General features: G+C 35.8%; 2 protein-coding genes across 12 annotated transcripts in view; one reads left to right on the top strand and one right to left on the bottom strand.

Moving 5' to 3' along the window:
- Window positions 1-25,716, top strand: part of LOC149776990 (5-taurinomethyluridine-[tRNA] synthase subunit MTO1, mitochondrial-like) — a 281,547-nt gene that overhangs the window by 87,031 nt on the left and 168,800 nt on the right. The gene's annotated exons all lie outside the window — the stretch shown is intronic.
- Window positions 1-25,716, bottom strand: part of LOC149776991 (uncharacterized) — a 102,728-nt gene that overhangs the window by 13,499 nt on the left and 63,513 nt on the right. For 2 of the 10 annotated variants that reach the window (XM_089941736.1, XM_089941730.1), the window contains exon 1: window positions 22,568-22,741. The exons of 5 other annotated variants lie outside the window; for them this stretch is intronic. Coding sequence is in view for 1 of the 5 variants with exons in the window: in XM_089941741.1 (XP_089797867.1) it covers window positions 13,276-13,311 (36 nt within the window). In the remaining 4 variants the exon portion in view is untranslated. Of the gene's footprint in view, window positions 1-13,275; window positions 13,771-21,856; window positions 22,033-22,567; window positions 22,742-25,716 lie in introns of those variants that run through there. 3 more of the 10 variants (XM_089941732.1, XM_089941741.1, XM_089941733.1) reach the window with 3 other exon arrangements.

Genomic DNA, 25,716 nt, shown 5'->3' with positions numbered 1-25,716 from the left:
CATGAGTCCTGTATGTGATTGGCAACAAGATTAAGTTTCCTCCCTCTAGAAAGTCAGTAATTCACTTGTGGTATGTACTGTACAACATGTATGTATTCTCAGTAAGTGTATGTGCAAGTGATGCCCCTTTGTTACATCCACCATTTCATTGATTTGGGTGATATTATATAGGCGATTAACTTTTTTTTCTAAGCCAAGTTCTATACCTTGACAGTAAAGTTGTTGATCTATATGAACAACAGTCTAAGATATATACATGTTACATCATATACCATATAGGTCTTTTGTAGAGATGAAAAACTGTTGAAAGTTAAATTCAGCAGTCATATTCTGACTTTCCTCATGAAATTGATATTGTTACTGGGGCCTCGGTTTGCTGAGCAGTGTAAAGCACTCACATTTACTGATCACTAACATCTCAACTTCGTCCATTTGGGTTTGAGTCTTGGGATTCAAGGCCAATGTGGGTATCTGTGAAAGCTTGCCAATAGCTTCCCATAAATCAGTTGTTCTTACTTGGCTTTTCCAAGGTTTTTCCTCCACCAGTTATCCTGGCTGCCATATATAGCCTATCATGTGCTGAAAAATGGCATTAAACCCACAGCAATAATAACAACAACAACTTTGATGTTAACGTTTCATCACAGTAATTCTTCACATCCAGAACTGCCTTTTTGCAAGTGAATTTGATATTTAAATAAATGCATCTGCCTTGAACTTTTAGTCGTACTTTCCTGCATTTTTCTGTCATTACCACTCCTGGATAATCACAATCTTTGGAATTCAGAAAGGCAAGCAAGATAATAAAATTGGTATTTATTTTCTTAGATGTGCACTGTAGAACCAGATTGGATACTGTTTTATATTCCTTACACCTGAACTGTTTAGATAGAAGTCAATCCATTTATCCCAGTCTTTTTGATGAGTTTGATATGTTGAGCTATGAATTTCATCCAATTTAACACTGTGGATTTAAAGATTAGTAGATAGGGAAAGCATTGAATATAACAGTGATATATCACAGAATGGGGTAAATTTAACATTATGGAATTGGTGGGCAATTGGTAAGGTGTAACAGTTGCTTGTTTATGCATAGTTTGGAGTGGATAGATAAAACCATGAATGAGAGATTAATGAAACTCAACCAGGCATTTTCTTTATTATGTATGTTGTTTGTAAAGTAAAGGTAAATAATCATTAGATGTAATTACAAAAGATTTGATACCATATGTACTCGCTTATGAGTCAAGTCAAACTGTAAACAACAAAGACCCTGATCTACCTTAGCATAATATGCCTGCAGATCAGGGTCTGTGTTGTTTGTGCTACTGATTACTCATACAAAACTGCACAGACCCAGTTCTGCCAGTGCATAATGCACTGGCAGATCTGGGTCTGTGCTATTTGCAATTGGACTCGACTTATAAGCGAATACATTGATATATCATGATTGTTCTAGATTTTGTAATGAAACTGTTGTACTACTTTTGATGAAGGAAGTTAGAATTTTGATGTTGGTGGGAATTTAGGTGCCAATTTCTGAAAAAATATCATAATTCCAATTAGATTGTATAATGACTTTTCTTCATGTAACATGTACCTTTTATGAAGGTACTATTTCAGAATTTTATTTGCATGTCGAATTTATGGAATATGAGTGGGTTCATCAACCTTACTTCTGTGAATTAAGATGTTTTTAGGTAGAAGAATTCATTGTAGTTATAACTTTTTTGTTTTCTGTTGATCTTCATTGAAATTATTATATTATTTTGTTTCTCCAGGTGTAATAAATTATCATAAATGATATTACTAATCTATTTAACAGTGGATGGTATAGATGTAGATTGAATACCAGTATGCACATCAAAAAATGGTTCTAAAAATGTTTTAATAATAAAAACTTGAAAATAATTTCTATTTAATGTAGCAGTGGAGTTCATTATGTTACGATGTCTTCCCATTGATATTCTTGTTTTCATTTTCATTTAATACATTAACTACAGTTGTTCACCATCTTGAGTTACTTAAACATTGTGGATATTGTGCACTTGGGGTATGGAAGAATGCTGTGGATTTCAGGGTCAATAACTCCAAAGGTCAAGGTTATGGAGACTCAATGAAGAATAATGTTTTCTGCACAGAAACTCATTCTCTACCATCTACAGCTGCCAAATGTTTTGGGTAGCTTGCATCTGGGTTATGGAAGAGCCTTATTAATTTCAGGGTCAAAAGATCAAAGGTCAAAGTCACAGTGACTTAAAGAATGAAAATGGTTTCTGCACAGTTACATATCTTAACCAAACTTTGTGCATGGCACTCACTCTGTGTAAGAATGAACATGTCAGTTTTGGGGTCAAAAGGTAAAAGGTCTATGTTACTTTGACTGAAAGAAGAATGTTGGTTTCTGGAAACAAAATTCAGTTATCTACATACAGGACTATTAAGTATAGGGTCGGTGTATAATGTGCTGTTGATTGTATTTGTTTCATCATTTATTTTTGCGACAAGCAACATACCTAAACAAACTGAACTGAAGCGAAGTATCTTACATGTTCTCAAAGCAACCAGTTTATGGATGGAAGACTTGAACTGGTGACTTGCTTGAACAAGCCAGAGACTATAACAACTGAGTTGTCCCACACCTCTGCAAAACATAATTAGAGAAAGCAGATGCATCACACTCATGTGCACACTGCTTGCTTTCAATTAAGAGGAGGTAATAAGGTATGCTTGGTTTGTCAATTTAATTACCTGATATGAGAAGTTCCGTGAATCAATCTGTCATGGTTCATAGGAAACGGAAGTTTATTACTATATAATCATCTTTTTTATGTGAAGTTATATTGCTTGGGCATGCTGGCGTATTTAATAACCTATTCGTTTCATTACTTTTTTGCACTTGGAGAGGAACTTTAGATTCCAGTGGTATAATTGGAAATTAGCTTGTTTACAAGTCAGATGTTAATTAATGGTTCTGGTTGCTTCATTCATGGTATTGGAATTGCAGGAACACATTGCAAATCTTTAAAGGCACCACAAGGCAGGTGTGCATTTCACTTACATCTTCAGACTCGATTTAAACATTACATCAAGTCTATAAGTAATTGATTTCCTTAACTTAATTATCCTGAAGAATGTAGAGTTATAAATTGAGACAAGAGTAGAGGAAAATATTCCCATTTCATTTCTTGTGAATGAGTCCAAGAAAGTCTAATAGATGAATTAATGTGTTTGAAATTACTTTGTTGTGTTTTGCACATTGAAGAGTTCCAGAGGTTAGAGGTCATTCAGAGTAAAATGATCTCTTTAGGTGGAACTTGGACAATTGCATTTTAGGTATGTAATTTATAAGTTTATATCTACTGTGAATTGTGGCTGATTTCTTGTATTTTTGGTGTAAATTTCTTTCATGAATAATCTAAATTACCACCTTACTGATCAGTATTTTTTTTTACCATCTGACTTCTGACAAAGAAACCTCACTAGCATCTTATCTTCAGAAAAATTGACTGGTCTACTGTGAATAACTTTTGTAGTTTGTTATGTTTTGGATCCATCACTCATACAGGCAGAACAAAAATGATTGGGTCTTAAAGTTATAGCTTTTTTGTTAATGAATCTTTAGAGAAAAAAAAGACACAGAAAACTTGACATTACTTGACATATTTGGAAATCTTTGTTTTTTGTTGTTTTCCTAATATCTTGTGATTTGTCTGTCAGTTAACTGGTAATAACATCACAGCATACAGATCAACTTGCCAGTGTGTTGATGCGACTCAGATAGCATTTTTTTGTCCCACAGAGGCAGTGGTACAGACCTCAGAACAAAGGAACTAAACAATGACATGCAAGTTGTCACATGGGTTGAATAATTTTATAATTATACAAATATTCTGTATAATCCATGCAAACTAAGGATGCACACTATTTGACAAAATCACAGAGACTGTGGACATTGGTACATTATGATCAACAAGGACATGTTTGTATATCTAGTCCAGTCTTAACAATCAACATGACCGCTCAGGTGATCTAGTGGTTAGAGCATCTGCCTCAAATGCGGGAGGTTGTGTGTTCAAACCAAGGCCGAGTCATAACAAGGACATGAAAATGGTACTAACAGTTGCCTTGCTAAATGCTCAGCATTAAGAGGTTAGTGTTATGACTAGTCGGCCTGGTGTCAAAATAATGTGATTGCATGGGACATCATGCTATATGTCTGCACCATAATGCCCCAATGCTCGACATCACTATAAACTGTCACACTGTAGACATCATAGCAATATGACTGAAAGATTGTTAAAGCTACGTTAAAATCAAAGCTAAATCACATACTAGTATTAAGTAACTGTAACCTCCATAAGGGTCTACAACTGTTCTTTAGGACAATTACAGTATTATTTGAATATATAGTTTGTTGTTATTGACTGACTGATGAAATTATTGATTGACTGATTGTCCTGCAATTAGACTTTAGTACGACATAACATGCTTTGGACTAATCCACCACTTTGGAGATCATATTGTAATCAGCTTGGAGTATGCGCATTTGGTTATAGCGCCCCATTTTAAGGAATTATTAGATTTGTGTGATTATTAGTTTCCCCATTTTAAGGAATTATTAGATTTGTGTGATTATTAGTTTGATTATTGGAACTCGGTGCAATGGAAATATTCCTTAGCCTGAAATAATTAGCCAATCAGTAGGAGCAAACATCATGGAGTGACGTGTTAGTGAGTTTCTATGATGCCATGATTGACCTTTAGTGAATTCATTTAAAAACTGCATGAGTGTCCGTGGAGTAATATGGTTCCTATTAAAACCTAATGGTGTACATTGGTGGTGTGATTGCCAGGGTTTGATTTTGTTGTTGTTGTTGTTGTAGGGTTTAACGCCATTTTTCAGCACAAGATAGGCTATACATGGCGGCCAGTATTAATGGTGGAGGAAGAACCCGGAAAACCCCAGAAAGAACCACCGACCCATGAGAAGCTACTTCCAAGCTTTCTCACATAACCACATTAGCCGAATCCGAGACTCGAACCGACGCAGACAGAGGTGAGATGGCAATGATCCGTAATGGTGAGCGCTTTAGACCACTCGGCCACTTGGGGCCCCCCAGGGTTTGACACTGCTCGGTCAAGCAAATACCCCTGGCTTGTAACAATACTATTTGACTGGATTTGAGCATTTATGGCAGGAAACTCGCCTTATCGGCAATGACTGTTTGCTTTTTGACAAAATAGAGTAATATTTTCGTTGCATAATATGCATACGAAACTTTTCTCTCTCTCTCTCTCTAGCTCTCTCTCTCTCTTTCTGTGGCATATGCAGATGTAATGTTGAAAATAAGAACAAATGTTATTTCTATTGTAATCTGTTTGTTTTATCTCAATCTCAACACAAAGAATAATGATAGACTAAAACATTGATAACAACAACAACAGCTTATCTATGTTAACTGATTTGAAACCTCCTAAATAGCTTTAAAGTTCAGTACATGTAATTGCAGAAGTGAAGAACAAGAGTTCTATGAGAGTAGATGTATGCATATATTTAGTGGATGGGGATAATTTTCTAATACCTTTTTATAAACAGTTTATCCTGTTTATTGTTTTGGAGCCATGAATGAACAAGAATATACTTTAATGGTACAACACTCTCTTGGTTCACTTTCCAAATCACTTAGTTTATACATTTGCTAATTCAAGGTACCACATAAAGGTGTTTTGTTTGGAAGTTTTAATCAGTTTTTTTCCCTGTGTCGCCCTTTATATAAAACATGCTGAAAAAAGACTAAATGAGTACAGTGAATTCATGCATATTTCCAATAGCATTTTGATGTTATTCTTTTGTACGTATCTTAGATTTATTTGCCTGTATTGGACGTGTATGGCATGAATGTATCGTGAGTTTCCCAACACTATTGTCTCACATGCATGAAATATTAATAAAAATACCAAGCACTGTTATATGCACCAGCTTATCTTCTTATAGTTTTTGTTGTTGTTGTAGGGTTTAACGCCATTTTTGCAGCACAATATAGGCTATACTTGTCGGCCAGTATAACTGGTGGAGGAAGAACCCTGGAAAACCCAGGGAAGAACCACTGATCCACGAGAAGCTACTGGCAGGCGTACCCATGCTAGCTGAGCCTTGGACTCGAACCCACGCAGATAGAGGTAAGATGGCAGTGATCCAGAACGGTGAGCGCTTTAGACCACTCAGCCACTTGGGGCCCTTTCTTATAGTTTGGCTAAGTAGTTGGTATCTGATGCTTGGATCTAAAGGGAGATAGTATGTTTGTGCAATGAGTAATTTGATAACGGAGATCTCTGTACAAGTTTTCCACCAGGCAAACAAAGACATTGTTTTGGGCAGGTGTATAGCTAGCTTTGAAAGAAAGATACACTCCAAAATCATGAACAAGTACCAAACGTGTAAACGGGGACCTTCCTACAAATCATGATTTTACGTTATTCTAGGCTAAAATAGTTGGGAGAAGCAAGATTTTACCATTTTTCCAACCAAGGATGTCCTCGGTTGGAGTGTGTCCTCTGTACATTGGTGTGTAATCTCACATGGGTGTGAATTTTCTCCCTTCAGATGTAGACACACAACACATACACATGTATGTGTGTTGTGTGTCTACATCTGAAGGGAGAAAATTCATTCTTCATTAAAGAGACTGTTATTTGGAACATCTTAAATCTGGCATAAAATAATGTGTCACTCAAGATAAAAGATCTGTATAAAAAATCATCACCATTTTTTTTTGAAAAGTATAATTTTATGCATAATGTTTTGCACTGATGTCTGGACATATGTGCATCCATCAGATTTTTTGTAAATGCAAAGAAGAAATATTATTGTTCAGGATACATTGGTCTAAGATGACAGGTGACTGAATTCCATGTAGGGTGTAGCTTTTCAGCAAGATTAAAGATGTTTCCTGTGACCCCAGACAAGGTTGAGGATAAAAAAATACATAAAATGCTTTCTCTTCTCTGTTGATTATGCTTTTCATTATTCATTTTGGTACAGTTCTTACATTTACTAAGATAAACCATACATGTACCATATTGTTCACAGTCATTCCCCATGGTCAGAAAATAGGAAATTAATGTTACTTTGTCATAGGTCTCCAGTCAGAAGTCTCTGAGTATATTTAAACATGAAACAGATTGTAATCCTGTCACAGACCCAGGGGGCATAAGGGTGGGGTCAGAAGGTAAGAAAACAAGAATGTCACCAAACATATTTATTTACTAATTTTGACTAAATTTGGTTTCATAAAAGTCATATGTGCCATAAAACTGCACTAGTCTGATTATAGTGAAGGTTAATTCCATAATACGTGTTCAACCATCAATACATTCAGGTCAGATAAGTACCTGATTAGAAATCAAGAGAGCTTGCTTCATAATGGTTTATTTTAATGATCATGAGTTTGAATTTGCTCTTCATAGACCCTTGGTGAACATTATGGTTCAAACCAAAGTAAGTCAGAAGCTCTATTCAGAACAATGCTTGTTGGGGAGAGCAATGATATGAAGAATATAAATAGTGTTTTGGGTTTTGTACCATTTCTCAGCTCAAGATAGGCAATACACGGCAGCCAGTATAAGAACCCTGGTGGAAACCCAGGTAAGAACCACAAACCTACAGAAAGCTTCAGGCAGCTTTCTCATATACTGACATTGGCTGAGACCAAGACTTCATCCCACACAGACACAGGTGAGATGGCAGTGATTGGTAAAGGCAGGCTCTTTAGACCACTTGTCCACCAGGGACTCCAAGAATATAAATAAGAGTGTGTTGGGGGAGAAGAATATAAATAAAAGTGTGTGTTTGTGTGTGTGTGTGTGTGTTTGTGTATATATATATATATATATATATATATATATATATATATATATATATATATATATATATGTGTGTGTGTGTGTGTGTGTGTGTGTGTGTAATTAAAAAAATATGATTATTATATATGCTTGTCCTATAGGCAACACAAAATTCTGTAAATAAATTCAGTTTTACATACGTTCTGATCATGATTCCAGGAGCCATACTTAAACTTTATCTTCGAGCAATATTTAAGTTTTTTTTATAGTTTTAATTAGATCAGCCAACAAAACATGGGTCATATTTTGTACATTCTTGCTAAATGTCTTTTCTTGTTATACCTCGCAGCCCATATACCAAACCTTGCACATTTAGAGCTTCTCCTTCAGAATGCCTCAGTGTTGAGGCAAATGAACCGTCACTCAAACTGTTCATCAGGAGATGAATGAAAATGGCTCTTATTAGCATGCTTATCTTCTAGTCCATGTAACCCTACACATGATGCAGTATTTATCCAAAATACCAAACCTTATACACGCAAAATCCAAAATTCATTCCACATTTTGGCATACAAATTTTTCCTTCCCAAAAATCATTTGCAATATTCTCGTTTCTCAAGTCACCACTATGGTTATGAAAACCAACAAAATAGTAATGACCTTTGTGAGTAAATTAAATGAAAACAGAGCCTCCTGTGATGGCCATTGGTCCCAGTGTGCAGTTGGTTTGAAAAATGAGACAATTTTGGTGTTGCCATTGCAACAGTCCATTGCATCATTGCACCATCCAGCTGGTTATTGGATAAAGCCTTAATTTTGATGGCAGAAATTACAGTGATACTAAAAACTTTGAATTGTATTGAGACCTCTGAAGAACTGGTTTCATAATACTATCAGATGCAGAATTTTAAATCTGACTACCAGTTTTAATATCACAGATATTACAAAATATGATTTGCTAGATATTACAGAAACATGATGTTTTCATTGAATCTTTATTGTTGCCTGCATGGTCACATTGGTAATAAGGGTTATGAAAGGGCAGATGAAGCAGCCAGTGCAACCCTGCTGTCACCCGTTTCTGAATGGAAGATCACATATATTAGTATTGACTGCAAATCAGCATGTTCATCATATTTGGCAAAATGTGTTGAACGAAAATTCCACAAGCCTCAGAACATCAAATTCTTTTTTGGCGAGTGAAATCCCTCACAAATTGTAAAGATGAGTTGGAATTCTGCTGATTGTTTATTGGTCACACATATGTGACTCATACATTCCACCTGAAGGGTCAACCTCTGAACCAGCAATCTGAATTAGGACAACAGTGAATAGATAGATAGTGACAAACACTATGTGCAGAGTCTTTGAAGCTGCAAAACAAGGATTGTTTGTACCAGGTTCATAATGGTGCTAATTATGCAGCCAGCCAAGTCTGTGAGGCAGCTATGGCACTGTCAAATGTGATATTCTTTCTGGCATCAAATATGAATGTAGACTGGCTCATGTATCAAAGATCCTATTGTATGGTGTGTAGTATCAGTCTCTGGTGGATATTATTTGGGAATATATATATATATATATATATATATATATATATATATATATATATATATATATATATATATATTATAAGTAGGGTTTACCATAAGTCAGATTCATATTGATATATAGAGAGTGTAAATGGATTAGATTTTGGTTGGAAATATACGTCACCTACCAGCAGTGTATTTTATCAGGTGGAATGTTTAAGTTCATTGTCAGAGATCAGAACTAAGTCTGGAGACTGGATTTCATGGCATGTTTCAGTTGGGTATTTTCTGGGATTGTCCTTATCTTGAGGCTGATCTAAGAAGACAAATTCAGAGATTTATAGTCTGACATGCAGTATGCTTGCTCTTGTTTTGTTTATTAGAAGTGTGTAGCAGACTGATGAAGAGTTGCTATTTATACTCACTTATAAGTTGAGTCTAACTGTAAACTGAACAGAGCCAGATCTGCTGCCTCATAATGTGCTGGCGGATGTGGGGTTTATTCATTTTGTTTGAGTAAAACAATGTAGACCGTAATCTGATGGCACATTATATAATGGCAGATCAGTGTCTATGCTGTTTGAAGTTGGATTCAACTTATAAGTGACCATATATGGTACAAAGTACATTTGGTCAGGCATACCATATTAATCTGCATACTGATTCACCCAATGTTTTAGCAAGTATGTATGCTTTGGTCTCCTTATGAAATCTGACTGCATCGTTCTGTTAAAGGACCACCGCTCCGGTGGCCTAGTGGTTAGTGTCCTCAGATGCAGGAGGTCACAGGTTTGAACCCCGGCCGAGTCATATCAAAGACTTTTTAAAAAATGGTACTTACAGTTGCCTCGCTTGGCACTCAGCATTAATAGGTTAGTGTTAGGACTGGTTGGCCTGGTGTCAGGATAATGTGACTGGATGGGACATGATGCTATGTGTCTGTGGCTTAATGCCCTATTGCTAAACATCACTATAAACTGCCAAACTGCAGACATCGTAGCGATATGACTGAAAAATTGTTAAAGCCACATTAAAAATCCAAATCACACACACACTGTTAAAGGACCCTTAATCATGTATTGTGATAGGGTTGACATTTTTTGCTTATACATGACTGTCAGAGTAAGGGTTGATGAATGTGAGATCAGGAGCTGGAGTCTATTCATTTGTTTGCTTATACAGATATAAGAATTCTTATCATTTAAAAAGTTAATGGGCTTGCAAATCAAGGTCTTTGTTGTTTTTTTCGACTTTGTACTCATAATAAACTGTATGATTCTGATCTGCATGCACAGTTGGAGTTGACTTATAAGTGAGTATATATGGTACTGCAAACATCTGGTCAGGCATACTATCCAGTAGGAGTAAATGGGGGATTTCCCAAGTGTCTGATGTAGTAAATGTACCATATTATCTGTGTAATAATGCATACTCACGTACTACTATGCACCAACAAATGAGGTCTTAAACTCTGTTAAACTTGTAATTCCATGCAACAGTATCGATTCTGATGCACAGTGCCTTATGCAATAACAGATCTTAGTTTTTATTCCATAGGCATTTGGCTGGGCATTATATAAGGGTATATATGATATTCACTTTTATCATTGGAGGGGCGTGCAGCAGGTTCCCAAGTGGTCTGAGGCACTCTCCATTACAGATCGCTCACATATCACCTCTGGGTTTAGGTCTTGACTCTGCCAGTGTGAGAATGTGATAAAGCTTGCCAGTAGCTTCCTGTGGGTTGCTGGTTCTTCCTGGAGTTTTCCTGGGTTCTTCCTTCACCAAATGTACTGGCCACCATTTATAGCCTATCAAAATTGTATTTAAATTGTATTTAACTCACAAAAACCAAACCAAACCGTATATATGTACAAAAGTTTTCATTCCTTCCATTAAAAAAATCCTGGGAGCCATGATTGCTTACTTGATAGAGCATCAAACTCTAGCCAGTATGTGAATTTTGGATATTCACCTAGTTCAATTTTAATGTTTTTTGTAAAAAATGTTCACTTTATACATTTGTTGTTGTTGTTGTTGTTGTTTTTGTAGGGTTTAACGCCATTTTTCAGCACACGATAGGTTATACATGGCGGCCAGTATTAATGGTGGAAGAAGAACCCGGGAAATCCCTGGAAAGAACCACTGACCCACGAGAAGCTACTGGCAAGCTTTCTCACGTACCCACATTGGCCGAATCCGAGACTCGATCCCACGCAGACAGAGGTGAGATGGCAGTGATCCATAATGGAGAGCGCTTTAGACCACTCGGCCACTTGGGGCCCCTTATACATTTGTAGAATCTAGCATCTATTTGGACATGATGTATATAATGTATGACAAGGAAAAAAATTGCCTTAAAAGTGTATTTCTGGAGCATCGTTTGCTTTTTTGCCTTCGGATGATGATGATGATGATGATGATGATGATGATGATGATGATGAAAAATGTGAAATGAAAAATTTTAATCAGGGAAAGCAGTTGGTGTGTAATGATTCAAATCCATCATGAATCATTCCTACAGGCACTTCAGCTAAAGTAAAATCTGACATGTTCAATAACAAAGTAAGTGATGCCTTACACAAAGTATACAGTAAAGATAATAATCATGCTTTCAGGGAGAAATCTTCCATCACACTTAATGTTATAAATGAAGCACAAATCATTTTCAACCCATTAACAACAGCTTTTGAGACAGATATGGAGAAACTATTACCATATCCCTCTGGTGAGACACCCCCATTTTTTTTAAATCTTTGGCAAATATTACTGTATGTAAGGAAAGTGGGTGTCAGTATGTAATTTTGGTATATTTTGCAAGCCTGTATCTGAAATGCCAGAATATACAGTATTTTCTTTCCCATTATGCTCTGCACTTTCTTTGCTGCTGCCTATCCCTGTACTTTTGACTATGGAGCCATGGGATAAGTGTATGTCCATATCTTGTCTTCACCATGGATGAGGTTTATGGAGCAGATTGACATGCAGCCTTTTTCATATGCCCAGTTTTGTTGGATTTAAAATATCAACTCTGTACCTTCTGAAGGGCATTACAAGATTCATTAGAGCCAAAGTTCTTGAATTTCAGATTTTTAGTTCCCACGTTTGTTATGTGGTCTGGTTTGTCATAATAAAATTGGTGCAGCTTGGACATCCAATATGACCACCATGGTGTCCATCTAAAAATCATGCTAATGTTACTCCTCCAGAAAGGATTGTTATATCAACATGGGGGTTTTCACTATGGCCACTTTTAGATGGCTGGTCATATCAGTATCGTGCATTAACAACAGATTTCTTGTAATGTCTCAGCAATATTAAATGAACATGTTACAGTCTGTGTGTTTGTGTGTTTTGGACTTTTTAACATAGCTTTAACAATGTTTCAGTCATATCGCTACGATATTTGCAGTGTGGCAGTTTTATAGTGATGTCATGCACTGGGGCATCATGCTGCAGACATGTAGCATGATGTCCCACCCAATCACATTATCCTGACACCAGTCCACCCAGTCCTAACACTAACCTCTTAATGCTGAGTGCCAAGCGAGGCAGCTGTTAGTACCATTTTTGTAAGTCTTTGGCATGACTCGGCCGGGGATTGAACCCATGACCTCCCACATCCAAGGCGGATGTTCTAACCACTAGGCCACCGGCACGGTTTGTTAAATCTTGTTATTGTTACTTCTCCAAAACATTTCTTGTGATGTCTTCATATTTGTGTTAAATGATGTCTTGCAGGATCTAATATCTAGCATGTCCACCACAGCACCTAATTTGAAATTATTGCTATTGCTAAAGAATTACAGAAATACTTCCAGTACACTGCAGTTAAAAAGAAGAAATGGTCTTGTCTTAAACTGGGGCCCCTAGTAGCCGAGTGGTCTAAATTGCTCACCATTATGGCTGTCTGCTGTTTCACTTCTGTCTGCATGGGTTTGAGTCTTATCCTCGGCCAATGTGGGTGCCTGAAAAAGCTTGAGTAGCTTCTCTTCGGTCAGTTGTTCTCTCTGGTGTTTTTCTGGGTTCTTCCTCCACCATTGATACTGGCCGCCATGTATAGCCTATCTTGTGCTGAAAAATGGCGTTAAACCCTACAACAACAATAACAACTTTGTCTTAAATTCCTGGAAATTCTTTTCTGCCAGTAGAGCACCTGTCCCATCAATAGACTCCTGTTTTTTAACAGTACAGACTGAGCTGAAAAATCAGCTACCAGGAAACTTCACCACCATCTTAGACCAGCAATTATGGCTTGTATAATAGACCATAGGGTTTTGTAAGTGAGGCTCCACAGTGGTATAAAATATGATGATTACTATTTGCATAAACATTGTTTTGGAAACACATCCCAACACTTACTCCAATAGCTATATTTTATTAACATAGAACAGTCTCCACATACCTTCTACTTCCTCACAGCAATTTACTCCCCTTTCCTATTTCTCTCTCATATATTATATCTAATGGTTTTGTTTTTGCCAGGGCCTCCTCAGCACTTGATGATGATGTGAAACTTGATAATGGTATTTATTTACCATTTCTATTAAATTCATCCTGCCTTATTAATATTACACTATATCTTTAACTTTGACCATAAAATCCCTTGGTCTTTTTAAGCCCTCGGCCCCTAATATTTATTTAAGATGCACCCACCCCTGAATGGGACCTTATCACGGGGAAAAATTATGTATAATAAATCACTGATGATAAATCTGTCTCAGAAATATAACCATGCCTCCACTTAGAGATAATTTCTGGAATTTTTTATTTTAAATGCTTACAGACCACCCTTAACTATCCATATTCTTTATTTGGTGGTCCTCATGGCTTTTTGCAGAAGATATATTGGTTTAAGAATTTATGTAGCCAGTATTGCCCTTTTGGGAAATAGTTTGATAAACTGCTCAGACTGCATCACTGAAGCAAATTAAATAGGTGCATATAAGCTTTTATGTACAGATTGTTAAATATGATTACAAAATAGGAGATTAATAAAACTTCTTGTAATGGGGAAATTCATGTTACAGAAAATAGAAGATATGGTTTATGCTAAAATCATGCCTGGATTAATAATATTTGTTTTTCTTTTACCAGGATGCATTAAATGGTACTAATTTTGTCCAACTGCAAACTGCATAAATCTGACATTTGGGTCTATGCACTTTCTTGGGAGTAATCAGTTGACAAACAACATAGACCCTGACCTGCAGATGCATTATGCGATGGCAGATCATGGTCTGTGTTTACCACTTATGAGTGAATATATCTGGCAAATTGGTTACAGATTACCAGAATGTGATATTAATGACTCACAATAACATTTGAGGGGGATATGCCTGATGTACACAGTGCTGAGATGGGGGACAGTGGGGGAAGGGTTATGTCCCACCAGGGGAAGGGAGTGGGGGTGGTAAAGTGTCCTTCATAATGATTTTGAAAAATTAGGTCTTTGAATATGTATATTTGTAATGTGTTATGAGCATTATATTGGCAAAATTATTGAGGGAGGTTAGCAGTCTGATTAAAGTCAGATCTCCACTGTCCACATGAAGTTCTGACAGTGACCACTTAGGGGTCATGTTCTGTTGACTTTTGAATTAGCCAGTGGATATGCAGCTTTCAAAAAATCTGAAAGTAAATCAACCTCTTCAGAACACATTCATACTCTTTAGCCATACTGCTCAGTCTGCCAAACATCAAGATATATAAGACTCCATCTGATTGACAGATAAAATTAGCAATTATGGTAGTAATTATGGTCAACATGACCCCTAAGTGGTGGCTGTGAGATCTTCAAGCAAGACAGTGGAAATCTGATTTTGAGGTTAGCACCTCCTTGCCATTCCAACTTGCACTTGTGAGTACAGTAGCCGGTTGGTTTTGTGATTGGCAAAATTATTGGGGTGGTAAACATCGGCCATCACTCTCTAAAGTGAGTACACCTGCAAACAACATAGACCCTAATTTTCCATCACATGATGTACTGGCAGATCAGGGTCTGTGTTATTTGTTCAATTGATTACTCCTAACAAACTGCATAGACATAGGTGGTCTCAGTTTATAAATAAATATATATGGTATTTGCAGGATGTTTTAGGTAGAATGGGGTTGTTTCTCTTTTAAGATCAAAGTCGTTTTGGAATTTCCCATCTCTGCCATTTCACCACTGTCTATGTCCATTTGAGTCTTGGGCACGGCCAGTGTGGGTATATGAGAAAGTTTGTCAGTAGCTTCCCATTGGTTGGTGGTTCGTACTGGGGTTTCCCGGATTCTTCCTCCACCAGCCATGTATAGCCTATCGTGTGCTGAAAAAAATGGGGTTGAACCCACAACAGCATCATAACATACCTGTACTGCTACTTTCCACCAATTTCCATTTAAGGGATCTGCAAAAGTGTGTAAATGTCCTAAAGAAAATCTTACAATCTTAGTTAGCTTTACTGATGTACATGTAAAACTGTTGAATTTTAAAATTTATAATGGATTGTGGATTGCAGTGGCCTTCAGTTGAAAATGTTGACTCTAAGTGAAGAAAATAGATTTGTGGCAAGAAGTTACTTAGGTTATTTGAAGAAAATTAATGGGAATGTAATTGGTTGTTGAAAGTATGTCAGTTATGGTGGTTGAGCTTTGATACCTTTCATATTTCTTTTGAAGAGGAGTTTATTAGTACAGCATTTTAGTTTGTGTTAAGAATATTATTGGAATGTGCCATATATGCTCATGTATAAGTTGGGTCCAATTGCAGATAACATAGACCCAGATCTGCCATCACATAATGCACCAGCAGATCAGGGTCTATGTTTTTTGATCTACTGTTTATTCTGAACAAACTGCATAAAACCAGATCTGCTGGCACATTATTTGATGACAGATCTGGGTCTATGCACTTTGCAGTAGGCTGAGACTTTTATTTAAGTATGTTCTACACATATCATAGTTTGGAATGCAGTTTTCCATCTGATTTAAACCATGATCTAAAGCAGATTGAATTCTAATAATGCATAGAGAATAAAAAGAAATGTTTTACAGATGTTATAATTGTAGCATCACTGAGAAATTTGCATGTAGCACTCAGTTTCAGATGTTATATATAGACTGAGCTCCAGCTCTGCTCAACTTCACACATTATTTAAAAGCTACACAGTCACTTGCCCTGAGGGTTGAGGAATGATACTTTTAAAACAATTTTGTTTGTGCTTAATTTTCCATTCCTGAAAACCCCATATTCATCAGGGCTTTCCTTATCAGCTCAGCGCCAGGTGATTTATCTGGCTACTTTTACTTTACCCTGGGCTAGTACTTAAAAAATCTGTATCCTCATGGAGGGTGGGTCCCCCAAATCCTCCACCTACATTGGCAAGCCACCCTCCAACTTTAAATCTAATAGAAGGACCTGATTCATTGTTATTTTTAATATTTGCTGTATTGCTTATGAATACTTGCATTTATAAGTGTGACCCTCAAAAGTTGGTGCACATATTACCTGCCTCTGATATGTATGAGGCAGTGACATGTCAGTAAAACAAAGGATTCACTAACATAAAAGATAATGCCAGGAATGTTATGAAATGAACAGTGATCCTTGGGAAATTTAAGAAACTAAGATAACTAGTGCAACATCAGTCAATATGGTCGTCATCAGCTCAGGGCCATGGGTCTAAAATTGGTCTAAAATGTGGGCATGTCAGAAAGCTTGCCAGTAGATTCACATGGGTCAGTGGTTCATCCCAGATATATTGCATGGCCTATTATGTGTTGAAAAATGGTGTTAAACATACAAAACTAACAAATGAACATCAGTAGATCCAAAGAGCAAAATGATGACAACTATTGGGAAAATAATTATGAAAATAGTTTGCATTGGTACACAAAAGAGCAGTTTGTTTATTTTACAGCTTTTGTAGTTTGTGAGCCACACTGAGAAAAAATTTCATTAATCACTATTTCTTATAAAATTAAAAGACATTTCTTTATGGCATTTCTTTGAAATTGTGCATGGGAAGTCTCATCGTCTTTAAGTGTAACGCCTTTCCTCCTAACATAATATTTTCACATTTGCAACTTTTATTTCTCCATCATAAATCTGTGATGCAAAAGTTTCGTAAAGATATGTATTTGCAGTACCCTATGAAAGGGGACAATTTATTTTTCAATATCTTTTCTCTCTTTATTTTTAAATTTAAAGGGATTTGTGATTAATTGATTACTTGTAATACACTTGAAACGAATAGCCCTTTAAAATGCTTCCTGCTTTAATACAGTATTAGGAGTTGATCACTAAGTTCTTGTTTCTACAAAAATATAAGAACAAGAGTTCAAGCTACCATATATGCTCATTCATAAGTTAAGTCAAACTGCAACCAGCAAAGATCCTGATCTGCCACAGCATAATACACCTGCAGTTCAGGGTCTATGTTGCTTGTTCTACTGATTATTCCTAACAAATTACACAGACCCTGATCTGCTGGCGTATTATGTGACAGTAGATCTGGGTCTGTACAGTTTGCAGTTGGACTCTTTATTATAGGTGAGTATATACAGTATTTTGGAGCCAGAAATTTTATATAAAAAAAATATCCAAACATCTTCTCCTGGAAAATTAAATGGTTGGTTATTAATGTAGCTTGATAACATGCATGCATGAAGTTTAGAGAAAATTGGTTTAATGTGACGCATTGATTGTTTATTAAGTTTAATTACACTGTGTTCCTCAGGGAGGGTTGTTACTTGTGCAGGGGAATACACATATCTTTAACTTAGCCCACAGTAAAGCACTTAATTCAGTGAAATGTAAACAGAAACCATGCTTGGTGCTATCATTGGTCATGTGAAGGGATGTAATTGTAGTTTCCAGGTACAGAATAATTTATTAGTTTTAAATGTTTTTCTTCAGGTTAAACTGAACATTTAATCCTTCACTGATGAAATTGTGCAGTAAAATGTTTATCTTTTCTCACTCAGAAAATCAAGCTAAGAGAATGAATTTCCAAACCACTGAAAGCAGATTAATTCCAATTATGTCATGTGAATCAGTCAAAGCTTAAAGTGCACCCAGGGAGATCATTTGTGAAGAATAATGTTTTCAGGTTCAGTAAAACTCATTGATATAATTGCACTGGTTGTTGCCTTTTTTAAAGCTCTCAGTAAAATTTCATTTCACTCTAAAACCCATTAACTTTATTTTTCCTCTTGACTGGGTAATAAATTTTATTTGTATATACTTGCTAATAAGTCGAGTCAGACTGCAGAGAACATAGATCCTGATCCTCCATAGCATAATGTGTTTGTAGATCAGGGTCTGTGCTGTTTCTTTTACTGCTTACTCCTAACAATATGCATAGACACAGATCTGCTGGCACATAATGTGCCAGCAGATCTGGGTCTGTGCAGTTTGCAGTTGGACTCGACTTATAAGCGAGTATATATGGTATGCAGTGCAGTTAAAGATGAAAATCAACTTAACAAATTTTATTGATTCCTGAGAGTGTTATTTATAAACCCCAGCTTGATATTCCATATCTGGTCCATACCAAATATAAGTGTAATTTAATGAAATACATGGTCTTTTGTACCAGTATCAGTTGCAGTACAGTTACATACTGATGCATACTGATATATTGATATATCGTTACACCTCTGATACTTACCAGAGCTTACAAAAATCCCAATATTTGCTGGGCACTGCTGGCAGACAAAGTTTTGAGAGTCACATACTCAGAGCAATTGAACATCGGTCATAAGAGTTATCAGATACCATTATATCAACTTGTCTAATATGTTTACCCATGAAACCACTAAATAAAACACCTTAACAAAGTAAACTTCAAAGGTGGCAAGGTCTGTTTTTTAAATTGTTTCTTTGTCAGACAATCATTAAAAATTTTGTCATCTACTGCTTAATTCAAAGGTGACTAGGTCGGGTCACAGTACACATTGTTTCTTTGTGAGACAGTCAAGTTGTCCCTAAGTTTGCTTGTTCATTATGTTTTCCCAAATGTTTCAGTTCAATATAGCCATAAAATACAAGAAAGAAAAGGAGTGAAAGCTCATCTCCTGGATTTATTAAACCCCAGTAACTTAATGAGTGTCACAAGGTCTAAATTTAAGTATTAACATCAGTCCCTCACACCACCTAGTTTGTATAATGTGCATGTGATGCTTTTAGAACAAAATATGTAGAGCCTGGGCACAAACTTAAGAAAAAGGATACTAGCAACAACAACTGTCTTTAATCAGTTGTAAGACTTATTTGAGGCCCTGACAATAAAACTGCTTAATCCCACTTCACTGGAGATATTTGTTAATTAGGTGCTATGTATACTTGAGGCAGTAAATCAGCTTGTCAGGTATTAATTAATTTTTAGAAAGATTAGAACTGAACAAACTACTGATATTTGGCTGAAATTCATTAGTATAGCTTTTCTGAAAGAATTTGATTTTGTTTGTAAATAATTAGTTTATGAGGAAACCAGTTATTCATGGAAGGATAATACAAGCACTAAAGCAGCAGCAAATCTGGAAACAAAAGGACACATTTTCAGTTCATTTAATAATTTGATATAGATATCAGTGTTAAAATTTTTGTGACAACTTTGTACATCTCCTTTGAAGGTTTTGTATATTAAATTTCACAAAATTGTCAAATAAATGGCTACCATGTTCTGAAAAAATATTTTCGGCAAGAGTTATTAGAATTTCAGGATCATCCACCCACCCACCCATCCATCCCCCACCCCCACCCCATACATTTCATTGTAAAAAATAACTATATCCAGAATTTATTTTCTGAATGAAAATTCACGTTCACCTTGGCTATATGGGTTATAGTTATGCTTTATAATTGAGCTAAATCATCACTGATTATATTCAGTTTTTCCATTTTCTCATTGTGATTATATTAAGGTACTTGTAATTTGGAACTTTGTTGACAATTTGTTATCATTGCTTTCAGATTTAAACTCCTGAGAACACATCACAGTCTTAGTCTGAGTTGTTTTTTTTTTACTTGCAGCTGTTACATCATATTGATTTAGACTCTAATCGTAAAGGTATATGCAACACCTTTGCTATGCACATTATTTTTATAAACCTTCCCGGTATCTCTCACTTCCTAAAAAAGAAACAGATTTTGATTTAGAGACCATACACAGTTTGTATAATTCAAACTTTAGCCAGAATGTAAGGGACATTTCTACTCCATCCCATCACATCCCCGTCTTTCTGCAACCATGACAAGCAAAATCAGCTCCCATCTTCAAAAGCCTTTCTTGAGTTTTCAGGAAACCTTGAACTTGCACGCCAACATTGCATAATTTATGATTCATACAGAGGCTATTATAAAATAAACAAATTATTTACCAACTATTAACAATTTAGAAAATAAGAGATTGATGCTGGAACTTTGACATTTTAGAAATGCCTGGTTCAGGCATTGAATAGTAGTATGGTGTTGAGCATAGGCAAAACAAGAATTCTGCAGAATCCCATTCCTCACCTGCTCCATACCTGCCATATTCCCAGACTGTGTTAAGAGTGGGTGTGTGGACTCAAAAAGTGTTTTGAGATCATAAGTGGGAGTCAGCAAGTGCGATCTAAAACAGCAACTTTGTTCAATTGAGAATATGTTATCTTTTTATTTAAGCCTATTTAAAATTACTGGAAATTCAAATTAAAAGAAAATAATATTAGTTTTCTTTGAAGCCTTTATTTTACCTCAAAACCCAAAATCGTTGGTTGACTTAACATTTCCAGGCATCATCATCACACACATACACACGAATGTGCTCACGCTCATACAAATACAATCACTCCGAAATTTTCTATATATGTGAAATTTTTTCAGGATAGAAATTTTTCAGCATAGAGTGGGTTATGGTTGCTATATTGATGGATGTTGTACACTCCAGGATGACTAATATCAATATGGTACTCTGCATTGTGTGCAAAAAATATATGCTTCTTCTTGCTCTTGCACTTCAAAAAGTCAAACTCCTTTCAGGAGATGTGAAATTTAGTTTTGTTGGGTTTTGCTCATTTTGCAAATGACTCTTTTCCTAAATCACAACTGCATTTTGACATTTTGGCTTAAAAAATAAATTACACTTGTACAGTATTCTGACAACCAAAATAAAAATGTTTTGTGTTTAACATATGGATTAAGCCCGACTGCAAAGAAATGTTGCTGCTGATCACATTAACTTGCCAATAATCTTTAATAATGATGGCTTAAGTATTTTCATTCTAGGCAATGATATGTAATGACATTTATTTTTAACCAAATATCTCAGTCACTGTTCCTAACTCAAACGGAATGAATTGTTGCAGTTAATGTCCCTTACCTATACAAATTTGCCCAAAAGCTTCTAAAGTTATTTAAAATCATGTGGAGTTGGAGTAAAAGATCTTTTAGTATGAAATGTTATGGCAGGCATGCTGCTTAGTTTAGTGAGATTAAAAAACACATCTGCTTTTACCTTAATGAGTAAAACTCCTTAATAGGAATGGTCTCGTCCAGTTACATGACAACATGCATCAGTTCCAGGCAAAGAAGCTTAATGCAGAAACTAAAAACACTTGAGCATTAATTGTAGATCATTGATGCCTACTTTTGCATATCATCAGTAATACCCATCGTGGTGAAATTGCACCCACCATGTTTCATGACTGTATGCCATAGTGTAAGAGAAACAGAGCTAAGATGCAAGAATTTATGGCTGATACCCAAGCGAACAGTGCAGTTAAACAATGTGTGCTGCATTACATTGATAATTTTGGAATGAAGAGGTCTACAGCAGCATATTTATGTTAGAGCAATTGATGGAGATCAGTGATTTTGATTTTCCTACCTACTTTAATACTCTACTTGCACAAAATAATGAAATGATTATCTGGATTTCAGTTCTTTTTTTAATAATATCATGGCTTGTAACCAAACAATTATACCCAATGGAAATAATATTATGGCTTCTAACTAAATAATTGAACCATATGGAAATCATATTGGAAAGATGTGATTCCTTTAAGTAACCTACTAGCCTGTCTCATAATGCCAATCAAGTGATACATTAGTAAAAAATTGACCGTTATAATCGTTCTGTCTACAGTAGATCATAATAGATCATCTTTTATGAGGTAATTGTCTGCTTATTTGAAATCATCTGTGCTTATGATTAGAGAAATCTTACCTGTCAAAAAAGATCCTAGTTGTTTCAAAAGACAGAGGCAAATCCCTTTAGTTCCACATAGGAAATGTATTCTGTTTTGTTGTATTAACACATCCACTATTAATTTACTATCCTGCTTGTCTATCCAAATAGAATATTCACTACAGCTGCTTGTCAGCTCACATAACCAATCCTATATACATCCAAACTGCACAACATGTGTGACCCTATATACCTAGATGAAAGCTCTACTTTCACATTTGATCTTATCTTGGCTCACTGATCTTCTGGCAGCTAGCAAACCTTGTTTTAGCTTTTGTTCCTATAAATGTGATCAGCTTTTTGTTCTTGGTCAAAAGCAACATTTTTCAATTAAACAAACTCCACACAAACTTTTGTCAGTAATATGGATTTTAAAAAAGAAACAAAAGCAACAACAAAATCATAGGGAAGGAGGCACGCCACATTCATTTAAAATAACATTTTGTTTTATTGATCCTCTGTTATATTCAAGATAGGATTCAGTACATCCCTGATATTTCATTTTTTTAGCAATAAGTTATTCAGTAAGTAAATTGTGTATTTTGAGCATTCAAACTTGTTTAGAACCTACAAGAACATCCAAGTGATACACTACTTGAGAGTATCAGTGCAGTTGGGGAGAGAGTGATCAATTACTGAATGGTTTCTTATCAATCAGTGGACCAATGCATGGCAATGGCAGTATCTGTCATCAACAATAAAGAACCTGCCTGGTGTTTGATAAATATATTTACTAGGACTGGTTACATATGACTGGTCTAGATTTTGCACCTTCTTTACACAAAATCATGTTCTTCTGACAGAGAAAATTATTTAGTGTGCACCATTAGAGATGAGAGATAGGATTGCTGTGGTATTGGATTGGACCAAGGTGTTTAAGATCAAGACTCGCAAGCTCGTCCACCTCCCCCCCCAAAGCATTGTAGAAATAGATTCAGTGGTCAGATATTTGTCTTTATTAAAGGCACAGCAAACAGTTCCTTTCTATTTGACTTTTGTCATAATGCCAGGTATCCTAAGCCAACACCTGTCATGCTTCTTGCATTTGACAAATGTTGCTTGTACATTGTATTACCACTTGAGAGCAATTATTTTGAAAACAAGATTTTAATCAAACTTGAATTTATGTGCAATTGCAGCTAAGAAAAATCTTGTTCAGATGCACTTCTTATATTATATTTAAGCTAAATGCCACTTTACTCAGTAAGCAAACAATTGTATGCACTTTTGTGAACATAATAGTGCACTACAGAGAACAATACAACAGTACAGTACACTGAAAAAGATTGTGCACTTTGGTGAACATGATGGTGCATTACAGTGAACATTACAACAATATACTTTTTGTGCACTTTGGTGAACATGATGGTGCATTACAGTGAACAATACAACAATAAACTATTTGTGCATTTTGGTGAACATGATGGTGCACTACAGTGAACAGTACAACAATATACTATTTGTGCACTTTGGTGAACATGATGGTGCACTACAGTGAACAATACAACAGTATACTATTTGTGCACTTTGGTGAACATGATGGTGCACTACAGTAAACAATACAACAATATACTATTTGTGCACTTTGGTGAACATGATGGTACACTACAGTAAACAATACAACAATATACTATTTGTGCACTTTGGTGAACATGATAGTGTACTACAGTGAACAATACAACAGTATACTATTTGTGCACTTTGGTGAACATGATGGTGCATTACAGTGAACAATACAACAATATACTATTTGTGCACTTTGGTGAACATGATGGTGCATTACATTGAACAAAAAGTAGTATACAACAGTGAGCTTGATGTTGAAAAAAAGCAATAATCTGAAGGGAGAAAAATCATACAGAGTGACAAAATTACCTCCAATTAACCCTATGACCTGTTCTGACCCTGTCTATCATGCTATTAAAGAGATGATAGGGTCCTATGTCATTATGGTCATGGATGTAATATGGCCTGATTTTGTCACTTGGTATGATTTGTTTCCTTCAGATTATTGGGTTTTTTTTCAACATAAGCTCTTGCTGAGTACCTGTGGTTGCAGTTTAACTATTATTATTGTTATTGATGGTTGTGTTCATGTTTGTGTTGTCATTTTGAAGGACATAAGATAGTATCCACTCTCTTTCAGTTATTGTTGGTGTGGTAGTGGTGATGATGTTAATGGCAGTGGTGAAGATGTAATTGGTGATATTCAGTCATTAAATACCCATTTAAAAAAAGTTTACGAAAGAATTTAATTGATAATGAAATAGAATTCATGGAGATTTTAAAAAGTTTTAATTTGTTACTTTCAAATATAATGCAGTTTAAAGCTGATTTATGACCTCCCATAACTGATAAGGGGCAGCTATTTCAATATGCACTTGTTTTTCATTGCTTCATATTTATAAGTGTATGGCTTTCTTAGTTACATCCCATCTTTGATGTCATTAACTTGATCCAAATCACCCTGTAATAAAAATTCCCCAATAGTGGCTGTGTACAACTGATTGTAAAAACCCACTAGATTATCAATTATGATAAGAGACCAATTAAGGGCTTTGGAATGTTCAGGGCACATTTCTACCTGGATGGAGGAAACAGGCCTATCTGTAGAAAGTGTTCAATCCACCTCAGGGGATCATTTACAGTAATACCTCGAACATTCGCGAGGTTAGGTTCCAGAACCAGTCGCGGATCACGAGGAATCGCGAATGTTTGGTACGAGTCACTAAAAATGCTAATAAATGCTTATTTCTAGGGGTTAAACCCTAAATATGACCCAAATCATGCTCCCAAAGCACTTTAATTTCATTTAAAAGTTAGCTTAATACATTACCCTCAAAAAGAGAAATAAATGGTTGACATAAAAATAGAGTACAGTATCGCCTAATGGGTATTTGCCACACTAGCGCATTTACAGTACGGTACATGTATACTAATATTACCCCTATACTAATTCATTGGCTGCCGTTTTCTTTTGCACTCACAGTAAGGTAAAACCAAGTAACGAATGGGACTATAAACTTAATGACTGACGTTTTCTTTGTCATTGTCAGGAAGGTAAACTAGGTAAACTTCATATGTCACAGAAGTCATATAACGAAGGTACAATTCAATAAAATAAAGAA

Source organism: Sinohyriopsis cumingii, chromosome 18 (assembly GCF_028554795.1).
Source record: "Sinohyriopsis cumingii isolate HCF-2022 chromosome 18, ASM2855479v2, whole genome shotgun sequence".
In the NCBI taxonomy this organism is placed as follows: domain Eukaryota; kingdom Metazoa; phylum Mollusca; class Bivalvia; order Unionida; family Unionidae; genus Sinohyriopsis; species Sinohyriopsis cumingii.
This window is presented reverse-complemented; position numbering and strand designations above follow the sequence as displayed.